The 17,614-nt window shown below is 33.1% G+C and overlaps 1 protein-coding gene across 3 annotated transcripts in view; it reads left to right on the forward strand.

Annotated features, from left to right (window-relative positions):
• Positions 1-17,614, forward strand: part of KIF2A (kinesin family member 2A) — a 68,397-nt gene that overhangs the window by 39,367 nt on the left and 11,416 nt on the right. For 2 of the 3 annotated variants that reach the window (XM_047857867.1, XM_047857873.1), the window contains exons 6-17: positions 440-540; positions 2,512-2,607; positions 4,091-4,145; positions 4,517-4,679; positions 7,535-7,625; positions 7,762-7,825; positions 8,399-8,490; positions 8,852-8,994; positions 9,358-9,562; positions 10,289-10,399; positions 11,442-11,509; positions 15,789-15,939. In XM_047857867.1, coding sequence (XP_047713823.1) covers positions 440-540; positions 2,512-2,607; positions 4,091-4,145; positions 4,517-4,679; positions 7,535-7,625; positions 7,762-7,825; positions 8,399-8,490; positions 8,852-8,994; positions 9,358-9,562; positions 10,289-10,399; positions 11,442-11,509; positions 15,789-15,939 — 1,340 coding nt within the window. Of the gene's footprint in view, positions 1-439; positions 541-2,511; positions 2,608-4,090; positions 4,146-4,516; positions 4,680-7,534; positions 7,626-7,761; positions 7,826-8,398; positions 8,491-8,851; positions 8,995-9,357; positions 9,563-10,288; positions 10,400-11,441; positions 11,510-14,805; positions 14,920-15,788; positions 15,940-17,614 lie in introns of all 3 variants that reach the window. The other variant, XM_047857883.1, reaches the window with a different exon arrangement.

The raw sequence follows: 17,614 nt of genomic DNA on the forward strand, positions 1-17,614 counted from the left end.
ATTTTTTTCCTGTTAGTTTAGTCTGTTAATTGGGTGTTTAAATGTATATTTTGGAGAATTTCTAAATGTAAAATTATACCAATATCTCAGTTGCTTTGAATTTAAAATTCTGGTCAGATGATAATTCGACAGATGTTATGGAAGAAATTCTTATGCTTCTCGATCTTTTCAATTCAAACATCTGTGATTGTAAACCAAGAGATGACATGTATCAATATGTTAAAGTCATTTTTCTTGACCATTTGTATATTGTCCTGTTCCTGGTTTCGTTAAAGCAGCTCATAGTAAAGTTCACGTAGTTGTTATAGGCATGCTTTGTCAGTGTGTACCTTTTTTTTGGTGTTATGTGGTGAGATTGATTATATGTAAAATTTTTGCATGTAAGTTCAGTACTATAAAAAGAAAGCTCTGCTTCTACAGCTCGTCTTTTTTCTTTCAGCACGTAGAAAATCTAATTGTGTGAAAGAAGTAGAAAAATTACAAGAAAAACGAGAAAAAAGGAGACTACAACAGCAAGAACTTAGAGAAAAAAGAGCCCAGGTTTGTAACAGAATCATATTTTGTTTATGCATGAACTGAAGATTTAGACTGTGTTAGTGAACGTGAGATGCTTGTGAAAAAGTAGTGGAGGCGTTCATTTAAAGTTTTCAGTATATTAATTGATTGTTAAACTGATGAGAAATAATATAAATTCTTATGAAAATATGTTACAGCATTTTTGCTACATGTACTTTTCATGTTTTGTTCCATTTTGAATAATAATTCATTGTGTTACTGAATTCAAATGCAGCCATTATACCTTTCAAGAATAATATATTTTGGTTTTCTAAAATGATCTAAAAATACATGCAGAAGAATATCTAATTAAAGTAGATGATTATAAAGTAGACAATTTTACTACAAAATTTTATTATTTTTCCATGGTTGAATTCAGCATATCACAAGGAAAGTGGAAATTCCTTGTATTTTGATTTATACTAGATATTAAAAGCCTATCTCTTGTGTCTCTCACATTCCCTTTGGATGGTAACAAAACTGTTTACTAACAAAGGAAAAATTACATAGAAGACTGGTCTTTTATCTCTCTGCAGGTGTTCATCTGCTGCAAATTCCGTTACTATACCCATAACTCTTTTATTGTGCTTATATTATAACTGTATTCTTAGAACTTGTTTCCTCTAATAAAATATCAGGATTGGTGCGCCTGGGTAGCTCAGTTGGTTAAGAATTTGACTTCCCCCTCAGGTCATGATCTCACGGTCCATGAGTTCAAGCCCTGCTTCAGGCTCTGTGCTGACAACTCGGACCCTGGAGCCTGCTTCCAATTCTGTGTCTCCTTCTATCTCTCCCCCTCCCCTGCTTACGCTCTGTCTTTTCTGTCTTTCTCTCTCTCTCCAAAATAAAGAAACATTAAAATAAAAAAACAAACAAACAAAAAAAAACGAGCATCAGGATTGTTTCTTTATTCAGGAGTATGTTCAAATGCCCTTAAATTATAAAGATGTTGTGTTGTGGGATTATAAAACCAATATAAAATTCAGCATTTTTAATAAATCAGGTTCTAACTTAAAGTGATCTGAGAATGATCATTTGGTTTTGAAATAAATAAAACAATGCAGATGGATCTACTGATACTTAGCACAGATGCCACCTAGTGTTTCCTGTGGGAACCTCATAATATTTTCACGTTGTGATTTCTTAATTTTCACTTTACATTCAGTTTTTCAGTTGACATAGTTGTTATCATTTCCTAAAAGAAAGTTAATTGAAAGTAATTTTCATTAACAGTTTTGAAATTTATATTCAAAGCAAATCTGTACCTGGTGCATGATAAAAATCTGACTTTTTAGAATGTTTAGTAGCTTATTGACTGCAGTCAACACATTCAGTAATTTAAATTTTAAAAGTTGAAAAAATTTTGTGTTTTGATTCCTTTAAGTTCTGAGGTGGTTTTTACCACCTTTAGGGTTTCTTTCTTTTTTTTTTTTTTTTGTTTTTGTTGAGAGTCAACAAAAACAGAAAATGAGCATAAATGAATCCGTATTTCCACTTTATTGAAACACTGGATTCAGTATTGGGAAGAAAAAGGTGATTAAATGAATTTTTCTAGAATTTCAGTTTTTTAGAAATTTAGAGTTTTTTAGACTTCTTTATTGATGTTTAAGATGAGCACTATTTCTCTTTTGTTTAATTTTCTGGGATGATTAAGTTATATATAACATGATTTTGAAAGAGTTCATAGTGGCTTTAATGCAGAGTGTTTGGTTTAGAGTTAACACAATGCATTAGACTATCAGAATTGTGTATGTAATAAGAAGGTGATTCTTGGGCATGTTATTAATCTTAAACTCTGAAACTAAATTATATCATGCCTTTAGTTTGAGTTTCAGCTTGGCTATAACAAATGACACAATCTGCTAATTTAATTTTAATTTGCAAACCGTATTTAACATAAATGCAACAATATATAATTAATGTAATTATAATAAATGATGAATTCTCTTGTTACAGGATGTTGATGCTACAAACCCAAATTATGAAATTATGTGTATGATCAGAGATTTTAGAGGAAGTTTGGATTATAGACCATTAACAACAGCAGATCCTGTAAGATTCGTTATAAACTATTGCTATGGAATTTTTTATGCTGTAAGAGAAAAAAAAATTTGGTAACCACTTAATTAATATTGGATTTAGCTATGTAGTTTTTTCTCTCTTTATGGGTGCACATTCCCCATATTTTAAGGAGAAAATCAAGAAATCATCCACATTTGTGCTTATCTCTCATAATTTGATTTATCAGACAGGCTTCCCATAGAGATGTCCTTTTCAGAGCAAATCCTCTCTATCTTTGGTAGGGCAGAACAGCAGTTAAAGGAATGATGCCAGAAGACCCATTCTCCTTTCTGACTGTCACTTAAACTTCTATCCCGGTTCCAAGCTTATTTCCTCTTGGGCTATAGATCCCGCTGTCCTGTCAATTTGCTATTAGTTAATTTATTATTTTTAAATAAATGTTAGTCTGGCTTTTAACAGTAAACATGGTTGTTTAGAACTGTACCAGTCCAGAAACCTAGCACTTGAAATAAATTCTCATTGTCTTACTACTCAACTACTTTCCTGTTGAAGAATGAGAATTTTTTGGACAGGGAATAGTTTGTGAGTTATTAATACTTAGGAGATAATCCATCTGACCTGGCCTGTACAGAATACCTTGGGTACGTAAAATACATTTTTGTCAGGCTGATGTATTGTTTAGGATTTCATAGAGTTGTTATTCATAATACTTTTGTCCCATATATTTTAGTCCTTGCTACCCCCTTAGCCTAATACATCTGAAACTCCTACTTTGGGGCAGGGATTGGCAAACTTTTCCTTCAAAGACCCTGATAGTAAAGAATTTGGCTTTGTGAACCAAATGGTCTTTGTCACAACTACTCAATTTTACCTTTGTAGTACATACAAAAGGAGCCATAGACAATACTCAAACATATAACTGTCTCATTAAAACTTTACAAAAGCCGGTAGTGGCCTGGATTAGCCCTGCAGGCCATACTTTGCTAATCCCCGTGTTAGGGATTTAATTATTCTTAACAGGCAAGTACTGGGAGCATAAATTTTATGAAAAATATGTGTAAGAATCGACCTATTATAAAATTGTTGAAGTTATTTTGCTCACTAATATTCTGAGAATTGTGTCTATAGTTAGTTATTTTTGCCAACAACTTTCCTTTTAATCAACACGAAAATACATCACTTGGTGGGAAATTGTGCCTTTGTTATATGTAGCATATTTTGTAGTGAGTAAGGCAGCTTCTTAACATGAGCCTAATGCTACAAAGTGTCCTCTACAAGGTTGTTTACTGTTTACCAAATTAAAAAATAAGCAAGTTTCCATTATGCTCAGAATTTTAGAGATCATTGTCTCTTAACTATTAAAATTTGTACTTGCCATTTTGTGTTTTAAACTTATTTATCCTGTTTATGCTATGCATCAATTTCTAGAGCCTCTGTAGGAAATAGTGCATAACTGACTTTTTTAGTGTTTTATAACACTGATAAACATTGAAACAAAATATTTTATTTCTAGATTGATGAACATAGAATATGTGTTTGTGTAAGAAAACGACCACTCAATAAAAAAGGTATGATGCTTTTTGAACTCTTAATAAGAGGTTGATTTTGCCCAATTTGTAATTTGTTTTGATGATAGCAGAAATTAAATTGGTTCAGAAGAGTTTAACGTAAGTCATTTTAAATCATTACGCAGATTTCTATGGTTAGATCTCTTGATTTGTTACTGCTCTATGAATCATTGCCATTTCTGGTTTTGGCTTCACAGAAATTTAGATTATTTTTACTTGGTTGTTGGAATATTATATCTTATTGAATGGCATATTTCTGAAATTTTTGTATTTATAGAACTTAATACTTCAATTACATTTCTTTTTGCTTACATTTGTACATCCTAATGCTGTGAAAATTACTGGGCATTCATTTTCATTTATTCTTTTAGAAACTCAAATGAAAGATCTTGATGTAATCACAATCCCTAGTAAAGATGTTGTGATGGTACATGAACCAAAACAAAAAGTAGATTTAACAAGGTACCTAGAAAACCAAACATTTCGTTTTGATTATGCCTTTGATGACTCAGCTCCTAATGAAATGGTTTACAGGTAGGTAAATTTGTTTTAAATAACAGTTTTGTTCTTACACTGTGTATCTATCACCACCCTGAAACTTAATTGATCTTGGCATATCTCTCAAAAAATATAGTATGCTTTTTTTAAATTCTGAGTTTAAACAAGGTTGCATAATAAAAATAATAATGAAGGGCACCTGGGTGACTTAGCTGGTTAAGGCTCTGACTTGCTTTTGGCTCAGGTCAAGATCTCAGGGTTCCAGGGGTGTCTTGGTGGCTCATTTGGTTAAGCATCCGACTTTGGCTCAGGTTATGATCTCATGGTTTGTGAGTTCAAGCCCTGTGTTGGGCTCTCTGCTGGCTCAGAGCATGGAGCCTGCTTTGGATTCTCTGTCTCCCTCTCTCTCTTCCCCTCCCTCTCTCTCTTCCCCTCCCTCTCTTGCCCTCTGTCTCTCTCTCTCTCAAAAATAAATAAACATTACAAAAAAAAAATCTCACGGTTCGTGAGTTCAAGCCCCACATCAGGCTCTGCTGTCAGCGCTGTCTCCCTCTCTGTACCCCTCCCCCGTGTGTGTGCTCGCATATGCGCACTCTCTCTCTCAAAATGAATAAATTTTAAAGAAAAACAATGATGAATATATTAATACTTGTTCTTTGTAATGCTCACCTGAAATCATGGTTTTTATTATTAGCTAGATACATTTCCCTCCACACACACACACACACACACACACACACACACACACACACATATATACACATGTTCACATATTCAACTTACAAACAACTCAAACTTGGAAGTATTATACATTGATATCCCAAATTATTAGGCCAAATTTAGATTTTCATATATAGTTTGTAAACACTGCCTTCTAATGGTAACAGGTCACTTTTAAGAGCAGTGTTCTTTCAGTGTATATAGAACTGTCTTGGCAGTTACTTGAATATTTTTTAGTTTATTTATTTTGAGAGCGAGAGAGCATGAGCAGGGGAGGGGCAGAGAGAGAGAGAGTGGGAGAGAGAATATCCTAAAGAGGCTCCCTGCTGTCAGCACAGAGCCTGAGACCCATGAACCTTGAGATTCATGAACTGAGCCCAAACCAGGAGTCAGACGCTTAACCGACTGGGTGACCCAGACATCCCTTGAATGCTTTTTTTTAAATTTTTTTTTCAACATTTATTTATTTTTGGGACAGAGAGAGACAGAGCATGAACGGGGGAGGGGCAGAGAGAGAGGGAGACACAGAATCAGAAACAGGCTCCAGGCTCTGAGCCATCAGCCCAGAGCCTGACGCGGGGCTTGAACTGCGGGACCGCGAGATCGTGACCTGGCTGAAGTCGGACGCTTAACCTACTGCGCCACCCAGGCGCCCCTTGAATGCTTTTTCATTGTCCTTTCATTTTATAAATATGGCTGGAAAACAAAATTTAAGAATTAAGAGTCCTAAGAATTGAAGACTTATAAATGAAATATTGAAACCAACTTTATTGGTCCTAAGCCAGTAAACTAGAAGTTCAGTTGCAAAGAGGAGGAAATTAAAGAACCTGTGAACGCTAAATAGTATTATGAAAAATTTGTTTTATAAGGGAGCTATAAGTATAAATTATCTATTTTTTACCTTTCTGAGAATAGTCCTCTCCTCACCCCTCACTTCTTTCTCTACTTCTACTCCTTTTTCATAAAATGTCTGTTTGCCTTTGTAATTATAAGATATTTTTCTCTGAATATTCTAGATTTAGTAACCATTCCTTTTTACCTTATATTTGTGCTTCTTAAATTTACCAATATTGATTCTATCCCCTTTCTTTAACTTTGAGGGAGTGCAAGTTAGGTCTTTTTTTTGTCTAATCACTCTGCAGACCCATTTTCTACTTTGGTTTGACCTTTTTATCTTACTCCCTTTTATTCTATACCTTTTTCAGTTTTGTCTTAAAAATAATTGAGCAACTGTATAAAGTGTTCCACATACCTAAACAATGATTTTGAAACCTAAACAATGATTACAATAATATATTTGAAAAATAACTCAAACCATAATAATTTTGGCATACTTTTCCCGAACTAAGACTATCAACTCCAAACTCAGTGTCTTACAAATATAATTTATATTTACTTAGCCATATTCAAGGAAATCCTGTCACTTTCTGCTTGGGTAGATGGTCTTAAGATAGTTTTGTAGTTTTTTTTCCCTTTTAGTTTTTCTCTGTTGAGATTATCACTTTCTTTTTTTTTTTTAAATTTTTTTTTTTTTTCAACGTTTATTTATTTTTGGGACAGAGAGAGACAGAGCATGAACGGGGGAGGGGCAGAGAGAGAGGGAGACACAGAATCGGAAACAGGCTCCAGGCTCTGAGCCATCAGCCCAGAGCCCGACGCGGGGCTCGAACTCACGGGCCGCGAGATCGTGACCTGGCTGAAGTCGGACGCTTAACCGACTGCGCCACCCAGGCGCCCCAGAGATTATCACTTTCTTGATGTGGTTTCTTTTAAAATGTTTTTGCTTTTCTTTGTATAAATGTTACTTGTCTGCCTAATATTTTGATATTTTGTTTATTTTTTAAAACTTTCATATTGTCATATATATATATAATATATATATTATACATATATATGTATATATGTCCAAGCTTAGCTACTGTCATTTTTTTTTCTATCCATTATTTTGACCCTTGTTTATTATGGAATTGCTTGAAATTATGCTTTAAAGAGCTTTAAGCAATATTAAGAGGAATTTATTTAAAATTTTTAACATATCAGTGGGCTTAGTTGTAGTCTGACATTTGAGCACATTGATTTGTTAAAATGATTTTATTAATAAGACTTGATATTTTATTTATTTAATTTAAATATTGACAGCACATTCTGACTAGTATATTATTATTTCTAAGGTTTACAGCTAGACCACTAGTTGAAACTATATTCGAAAGGGGAATGGCTACATGCTTTGCTTATGGGCAGACTGGAAGTGGAAAAACTCATGTAAGTAATTCATTATAGTTCCATCCTGGTATGAAGCTTGTTTATTTTCCTTATAGCTTAATTCTAAGACCTATTTTTTTTTAAGATTTATTTCTGGAAAATGTCTACTATTTTTTATTTCCTTTTTAACATGTAGACTATGGGAGGTGACTTTTCAGGAAAGAACCAAGATTGTTCTAAAGGAATTTATGCGTTAGCAGGTAACTCTTTTTTTGCATATCATTTGTAATACTCCTGAATATTATTCAAATGGCTTTGAAATAAAACATGGAAATATTGTTCAGGACTTGAAGGATAACCATAAAGCTAAACTTACCGTATATTATGTCAGTTTTAGGTTGTCAGACTGCTTGAAAAGAATTGTGAGATTAAGTGTTTGGGACAGAAATCTTGATATTTGTGTCATTTTAATCTGGCATGTTGTTAGAGCTTAGTATTTGTTGTTAGATAGTTGATTTGTGAAAAGCTTCAGTTTGGTGTGGTTGTGGAAATAATCTTACTATGACCACCTATAATTTTATGTTATTTATAAAGATAAATAGTAGCATTCTTTTTCTGAACATGAAAAAGAATGGCATCTAGACCCTAAATGTCAAAAACTATTACTATTTTTTTGTAAAATAATGTTCATTTTAGTCTTTATTGTTTTTATTGATCTTGTCATTCTAGGTAAAGATTAACTGAATTTCTCTAAGTACAGAAAATTTGAATTGCTTTTCAAAGATAGTATTTGTAACATCTTAACAATTTTCTCCATGTGAAATTCTTGATAGCTCGAGATGTCTTTTTAATGTTAAAGAAGCCAAACTATAAGAAATTAGAACTTCAAGTATATGCAACCTTTTTTGAAATTTACAGTGGAAAGGTAAGTGGAAACTTAAAAAGACTCTGATTTGGAGGGGGAAGGGGAGGAGTGTTAAATTGTGGTTTAACATGCATAACAGAAGATTTAACATTTTAACCATTTTTTTGTGTGTGTACAGGTTCAGTGGCCTTAAGTACATTCATGTTGTGCAACCCTTGCCACCCCATTTTTATATATGTTAGAATATTATGTTAACATTTTTTGAGGTTTTTAAAAATTCCCTTTGAAATGCTCAACTTTTCAGTATTGAGAATTATTCTAATTACTATAATTTTCTGAAATTTTTTGGACTCTGATTTTTATAGAACTGATTCTTTTTTTCTTTGAGGCTAGTTTTCTGATTTGGATTTTTTTGAAATAGGTGTTTGACTTGCTAAACAGGAAAACAAAATTAAGAGTGCTGGAAGATGGAAAACAGCAGGTTCAAGTGGTGGGATTACAGGAACGGGAAGTCAAATGTGTTGAAGACGTACTGAAACTCATTGACATAGGCAATAGTTGCAGGTAACTCATTTTAATTAAGGGCAACTTAATTTCTTAATCAGTTTTAGATACTTGGGGTTTCTAAACAAGGTGTTATTCAGTGCCTCTTGGCAGTAAAAATTTGTTCTTAAAAACTTTTACTGTTACTTGTAACTCTGAGTGACATCTACTATATTGGTAATCATACTACAAGTATACTAGAAGTGTGCCGGATTAAATTGTATGAATCCAGTTGTATCGAAGTGTTGTAACTCAGATTGTCTTCATTTGTATTTAAATGATGAGAACTGGATAGTTTTTTCTTGCTTTTTAGTGAAAATACTCTGGTTTGAAACATAAACTAAAAGGGTTTTTGTATGTAAAATATCCTTAATCACATTGTAGGACATCCGGTCAAACATCTGCAAATGCACATTCATCTCGGAGCCATGCAGTGTTTCAGATCATTCTTAGAAGGAAAGGAAAACTACATGGCAAATTTTCTCTCATTGACTTGGCTGGAAATGAACGAGGAGCTGATACTTCCAGTGCAGACAGGCAAACCAGGCTTGAAGGTGCTGAAATTAATAAAAGCCTTTTAGCACTCAAGGTAAATAAAATGCTTAATTGTGAAAAGTCTTCTGCTTTTGACTTTAATTTTGTTTAGAGTATCTACAAAATGATAGCACTTGTAACATCTAATAAATAAGAGAAGTTATCAAAATTTACTTATGTTTACAGTTCTAGATTTATATTGTGCTCAGAAATTTTCTTTACACATACTCTTTTTTTTTTTTTTTTTTTTTTAGAATGAATAGAGGACCAATTTTAGCCTACTTAGGGAGGTTCCATAGGGCTTTAGTCAGTCATACTGTCTTGGAAGAAGGCAAGGAGCCGCAAAACTCAGCTAAGAAATAATGTCTCAGGAAAATGTGGAATGACTTTCAGAGAGAGAGAGGGGGAGTGTTACATCCGTTCCTTGACTACAAAAGGAAGGATTGAAAAGACTACAAAAACATTATGTTTTTTCTTTTGTAGTGCCACTTTCAAAGTTTAGCTTTTTATCCTATTGTCTATTACTTCTAAATAGTAGTCATAGTCTCCAGAAGAATCTTTTGGAATGATAAGTACTTTATTGTTGTTGTTGTTTAATTTTATTTTCTTGATTTAAGATTTATGGGACCATCTTTACTGTGCTGTAAACCTGTCAGTAGGGTTTCCAGAGCTGATCAGATCTTAAATGTTAGGGTTATAGTAAAAGATCTTTTAAATATATTAGTTAAGATTACTCTTTATAAGAAGCCTAACCTGTGAAACTTGCTTTCTTAATTGGCAGGAGTGCATCAGAGCCTTAGGAAGAAATAAACCTCATACTCCTTTCAGAGCAAGTAAACTCACTCAGGTGTTAAGAGATTCATTCATAGGTGAAAATTCTCGTACCTGCATGGTAAGTTTGTTTGTTTTGTTTTAATTCTGAATAATGAATAACTCACACTATCTGTGGAAGGATTATAATGCACATTAGTAACAAACATTTAAATCCTTCTATTGTGAGAGATACAGTGATACTTAAGATGTGGTCCCTGCCAGTCTGATAGAGAGGATTATATTGCAGTTATAATGCATTCCACTAATTCCAACATCTGAGTCTTCTTGAGGTTGGTCTTCGTTGATTTTTATTTTCCTTGAGTATGAGTCACACTTTTCTGTTTCTTAGTATGTCTACTAATTTTGGGTTCTATCATTTTCACTATGAATAAATACCTTAATGAACACTCTGGATATTCATATCTTCTAAAGATTATTGAGTTTTTTGTTGTTTTAGCCAGAAGTAAACTTACTTGAACTTCAAATTCTTGTCTCCCCTGCTGGGGGCATCAAATGAAATAGAAACCTGTTTAGTTCTTTTAGACTTAGCTATGTTGCTTAGTGGAAGCCTTGTGTATGCCTGCGTCACGGGTCAGCCAGAGATGTGGGGCAGTTTATATGTAGAGTTTCTGGTTGTCAAGATTACCTCCCTGCATGGTTATCTCCCTATTCTGGGACAAATCTCACTTTCTAGCTGCTATAGTTCTACCTCCAAACTCTGTCTTTTAATTTAACCTGTGAAATTTCAAGTTTCTAATGCAGTTGTAGTTACCCTGTGTGGGAGCAGCAGGGCTTGCCCTTGGGCGGAAAAGCTGATGTGTGGAGGTGGGGAGGGAGGATGGGAACACTCAGTGCTATTCCTTTCTAGGTGTTGACCTCCATTTTCTGCCTGATTTAAATTATTTTTCTAGTATTTTCAGAGAGTTGTTTGTATTTTATATGGTTTATAATTATCATCTGATTATGGGTGTGATATAGCAAATTATTTTGGAGTTTAGATATCATAAGTGTTTTCTTTGTTTAATAACTATTTTAAGATTAGATCTTAATGAGCTATATGTTGATATTATTGTCTTCATCATTTATAAAATTTTCTTTACCTTTGCATTTTTCTCCCATAGATTGCCACAATCTCTCCAGGAATGGCATCTTGTGAAAATACTCTTAATACATTAAGATATGCAAATAGGTATGAAAAATAGTTATTCAGTTTCAAATTTGAGGGGAGTAGAGCAGTATTTAGTTTGACTTAATATCTGATGGGATAAATTGTATTACATTTTTCTCTCAGTTTTTAAAAATTTTTTGCATGTACATTAAGATGGTATGTAGAGTCCTTTGGTCAAATTCTGAAAGTAAATGGAAATGGGTAATTTGGAAAGAGATTTGGATCTTTAGTACAATTGGTCTTTCTTTCAAGAACATGATTACATTTTTCTGTTTCACCAAGTTATATTTCATATTATTTTACAACATCTAAATCACGCAAATTTTTCGTATTAAGTGAGTCTGAGGGGACTGGTCTGGTCTGTGTTTCTGAAATTGTTTTTTCTGTATGCTAAAAATTATTTCTGACAGTATTAAGTGTTTTACATGGTGGAATCTAGAGGTTGAGTAAGTAATGATAACACATTTCTTTCTGATGTTCTATATGAGTTACATTTTATTATTCATGTAATTAGTATTACATACTTTAATGGGCAATGGCATTATTACAAATGAAAGGACAGAAAGCATTATAGACTTTAATTTATTCTTTATAGTCATGAAATGCCCTTGGAACTTTGGATTATGATGGGCATATTTATATTTGTTTCATAAATTCCTCCCATTGCTCTTGTTTTGAAAAAATGACTATGTGTATAGTTTTAAATTTCTATTATCACATATTGCATTTGTGATTTTAATTTTTAGAGATCAGATGCCTTTTTGTATTCCATTTCTACTGTGGACATTCTTTGAATTTTGCTGAACCACAAGTATTTGTCCCGTTTCTTTATTTTAATTGCTATGGAAATTTTGTTTTTAATCTTTTTTAAAAATGGGAAATATGTACACAGAAAAGGGCCAAAAACATAACTGAATAATCTAATATTTATAAAATGGAAATTCTTATCATCAGGTTGAAATAGAATGTTTCTACCTCTCTAGAAAGTTCCTCATACGTTCCCTCCTGATTACAAATCCTGAATAACATGTCCAAATCCATTAACCTCTACCCCAAGATAGACATTGCCTTGATTTCTGTGGCCTAATTTTCTGGTTTTTCTTTCTTTTTAAAAATTGTTTAACTGCCTATGACTGTATCCGTGAAAATATACATAGGTAGCTATCTATATTTGAACATTACATAAATGGAATCATACCCTTTGTTCTCTTGTAGCTTGTTTTGTTCTTTTTCTTTGTTCTTTTCTTGTTCTTTTGTTCTTTGTTCTTTTGTAACTTGTAAATCTTTTGTTTCAACTGAAGAGATTTTTCAAAATGATGGTAAAAACTGTTGGAAAATATAAGCCTGTTGACATTTTATAAAAAGATAGTAAGATAAAATAACTTCTTTTAAAAATATAATGGATTATTATTCCTGAATGTAAGCCCTTAAAAACTTTAAATTATGGGCTCTGAACTGCAAACATTTATAGTCCTTTTAATTGATTTCTATAATGAACACTTGTAGTATGTAGGGTTTTAATCATTAATTTTAAATGCTTCTTATTTCAAAAGTGTTCATGGGAAAGATGAGAAACAGCTTAGTATAGCAGCATATTACCATGTTGTAGGATTAAAACAAACAAAAATCTCCATGTCTTCAGACTTCAAACTGCACACGACTCTCCCTAAGGTGAAAATGTTATATCTGGCCATGTCTCTAGTTCATTTAGGTCCTAGTAAATGTTTTAATTTGTTATCCTGTAGTGTAATTTATCTGCAACGTGACTAACCACCTGGGACAAATAATTCTGTCTTTTCTTTCTAAATCTCTAGGAATAAAGACTTTCAGCCTCCCTTGATAGCTCATTTGAGGAATATGATTCCTGCATAGAATATTTCCTGTTTGAGTTGGGCAAGAGGTCTTGGAGTAGAGGAAAATATTAGGCCATTAGGGTAATCTAAATTAGGAGATTCTGAAAGAATCCTAAATGAAAGAATCCTAAATGGAATTGGGAGCAAAAAGAGTTACGTCACAGTTAGAAATTTAGTTAGTCTTTGTTGTAAATAAATTTTCCAAAGTGACCATAAAGGATGAAGGGCAGCAGAATCCCATATTGAGCCTTTGACAGCAGACATTACCAATAGGTTAAAGGAAGATTGTAAGTAGAAGAAATAGTTAGTTTCATCTACATGATATTACTAGTTTGATCTGTGTGACTGTTTATGACAGTTATGTTATGATTTAGATGAAACCTAAAAGAAATAATGAGAAAAACAGATGGTTAGTATATTGGATTTTTAAATAACATAATGTTTGTACTCAGAGCTAGGTTTGAACCTCACTTATGCCACAGTCTCATTGAATAACCTTGGGTAAGATACTTTATTTATGAACCAATGTCTCATCTCTGAAATGGCAAAAATAGTATCGCAAGATTGTTGTAAGAATTAAATAATAAAGTGACTAAAATTTACTAATTGTAGTATCTAACATGTATGAAGTACTTAATAAATATTGCTTACTGTTATGAAATGGGATTGGCCTGAAGGGGACATAGGGAATAACAAATATGGGGTCAGAAAAGCTGTAATTTGGTTAAATATAACCATTAGAAACATTAACAAAAGCAATTTAAATTCCATTGCTAAATAGTCTTTTTTTTTTTTAAGTTTTTTTAAGTTTATTTGAGAGAGAGAGAGAGGGAGAGTGTGTATGTGATCAGGGAAGGGGCAGGGAGAGGGAGAAAGAATCCCAAGCAGGCTCCACACCATCAGTGCAGAGCCTTACATTGGGCTTGATCTCACGAACTGTGAGATGATGGCCTGAGCTGAAATCGAGTGGGGCACTCAACTACTTAAGCCACCCGGGCGCTTCTAAATAGGCTTTTTCTTAACCAGGGTTCTTCATCTGAACCAAACACAGAAGATTATTTGAATGACTGCTCTCTCGGTTTGTACCAAGGATGGGTTATAGCTAACACCATTCTAAATGCATAAGAAAGAAGTTAATTCATTACAAACAATGGATGCCATTAAGACTTAATCCTCTTGTGTTCTGTTTTAAAAGACTGCAAGAGTATTGAGGGCTCGTTAATGCTGATATAATATTTGTGGTATTGACTGCACAAGGAAATTTGATTAATTAGTCAATAGGACAGAGAGACTCAAAACCTTAAAATTGATTATTTTTTCATTATTCTAGATGCAATAAGTCAAAACAATGTTGATCTCTTTTTCTAAATGAATTAAACTGAATACTGAATGAAAACTTGAAATGTGCATTGCTGTCTGTATAAGAGCATTTTCTTTTAATTTGTTGCTGTTTTGGTGCTGCAGAGTAAAGGAGTTTGGAATTAGTCCATCAGACATTCCCTTCTCACAGGGTAGTGGCAGTCGCCCCGATCTCTCTCCTTCTTATGAGTATGACGACTTTTCTCCTTCGATTACCAGGTCTACTTCCCTTCTATGCATAAGATATTTATTATAATAGTTTCTTTTGAATTGCATTACATGTAAATATTTCATTTATACTTCTTTTGTTCTGAGCCATTTTATTTTTCATTTTCATTTCATTTGGCAGGTGATGGTTGTACTGCATGATCTTCATTTTTGTGTACTTTATTAATTTATTTGCTTTAAAGTATTGATGTAGAATTCAGGCTTCCTATTTCCCCTCATATTTTTAAGGATGATGTCATCTTTGCATATTTACAGTTGAGAGATAAACTGTCTCATTTAAAGTGAGAAGTTTACCTTTATTTCCTATGTTCTTATAAATTTCTTTGACTCCAAGGAAATAACAAGGATCCTCTTGCTTTAGAACATGTACCCTCCCACTGTGTAAATTGAAGTATAATCGGTAAACATTTTTTTAAATGATAGAAGTTTAGAAATGTGATTATTTCACATGTAGCTCTTTTAATAGAGCATTATAACAACTAAAAACTATGCAAAGTGTATTCTCTGATTTTGGCAGTAATCCATTTATTAAAAGTGCATTTTTCTGTTTATATAATTCAATTGCAAAAAGTTTCTTTTTACTTTGAAATACTGAATTTACTTACTTAGCTAATTATCATTTATTACGTACAATAATTATATTTGAAATAATTGTAAAGTTACCGCAGTAAATTCTGAAAGTTAAATAGCCAAACATCCCTTTGGTCTTCCTGCAGATTTCAGGTAAACTTGATCTGGAAAGCTGACATCATCAGTCTTAACATGTTTAATTGAATTCCCTTTTTATTGAATAGGTTGGCATTTTCTTGTTCCTCTGCATGTGTCTTTGTTAATTTTAGGTACCTCTTATGTGTTTATAGGGTGAAAGAATTGACTGTGGATCCAACTGCTGCTGGTGATGTCCGTCCAATAATGCACCATCCACCCAATCAGATTGATGACTTAGAGGCACAGTGGGGTGTAGGGAGTTCCCCTCAGAGAGATGATCTAAAACTTCTTTGTGAGCAAAATGTGAGTGACAATATAGTTATAACTATCTGTTTTTAGTTCGTTTCATCAGTAGCAGAACTTAATAATTGAAAATTACTGTCTTAAGTCAGGGGTCAGCAGACCGACAGCCTCTGGGCCAGCCATCTGTTTTTTACAAATAAAGTTTTACTTAATTGTGGCCAATGCTTATTCATTTACAAGTTGACTGGCCGCTTTCTTAGTACAAAAGCAGTGACAAAGACTATAACGCTCAAAGGCCCAAAATAGATACTGTCTGGCCCTTGAAAAAGTTTGCAGACTCCTGGGGTGCCTGGGTGGCTAGTCAGTAAGCTACTGACTCTTGATTTCTGCTCATGTCATGGGTTTCATGAAGGATTTGAGCCCTGCATTGGGCTCTGCCCTGGCAGCTTGGAGCCTGCTTGGGATCCTCTCTCTCCCTCTCTTCTCACACTGTCTCTGTCTCTCTCAAAATAAATAAGCTTAAAACAAAGTTTGCTGACCTCTGATCTAAACTATTATTTTTTTCAGATTTTATATCATTATTAAAATTCGGGGATTTTAAAACTAACACAGGGAAAAAAGCAAATTTAAGAATTATGCATACCGTATATTATACATACAGCTTAAAAACAAAATTAACTCGGACACATGCATGTATATTAAAAGGATACCATGGGCTGTATCAGAAGTCAAACATGGAAAAATGCTAATAACATTTGTTAAATATGGTTGTATTCTATATGTTTGAAATGTCTAGTGACATTTCATAATTTAACGTATGATTCCCGATTACTCAAAAAATTTTATCCCCCATTTTATAAGGACTACGAGGTATATTAAAAAGTAACAAAAAAGCACAACACAGTTTCACATAATTACTTTAACATATTGAGGGGATTCCTTTATGTGAGATGTGAAAGTTTATATAATTAACTTTTAAAGAATTTTAGTTATTTAAATATTTTTAAATTGCGTTTTAAATAATTTTTTAAAACTTCATTTTTAAAAATTATATAGTTTTATACCCTTTTTTTCTCAGTAAGAATCTTATAGTAATATTTTGTCATGGTAAAAAGTGGCATTTACCAATTTCTTACTACATGACTTACATTTGGTAAGCATTTTATTTATCTAAGGATGTAATCCTTAGAATTTGATGTGATAGGTACCATAATTATCTGCTTTTTAACTGATTTTCTAAAAGGTGAAGGAAGTCAACTAAGATCATACATATAGTAAGTGCTAAAGCCACAACTGAAATCTCCATCTTTCTTATGTGAGAGCCACATCTTAGGTCCACTAAATGTATTGCGAGCCGCAATAATAAAATACTCTTTGGAAATTATATAACTTTAAGTTAATGTTTTTATACTTTTTAACTCAAGTCCACAATATTCTAGAGCAACAAATGGGCATACTACTTTTTGTTATGTTGTTCCAAATTATTGTCTGTTAATAATGAAGGGCTTAATGTAGTGGTCCTCAACTAGGAGTGACTTGACCCCCTAGGGAAAAATGTGTGGAGACATTTTTAGTTGTCACATCTAGTGGGTAGAGGTCAGGGATGCTATTAAACATCATACAAGATATAAGACAGTCTTCCCTCGAACCCCAAATGTCAGTGGTGCCAAAATTGAGAAACTGGTTTAAAAGTAAGAGTTCTAAACTTTGAACCATAGAAAATAAAGAACTGAAA

Source organism: Prionailurus viverrinus, chromosome A1, assembly GCF_022837055.1.
Source record: "Prionailurus viverrinus isolate Anna chromosome A1, UM_Priviv_1.0, whole genome shotgun sequence".
Classification (NCBI taxonomy): Eukaryota; Metazoa; Chordata; class Mammalia; order Carnivora; family Felidae; genus Prionailurus; species Prionailurus viverrinus.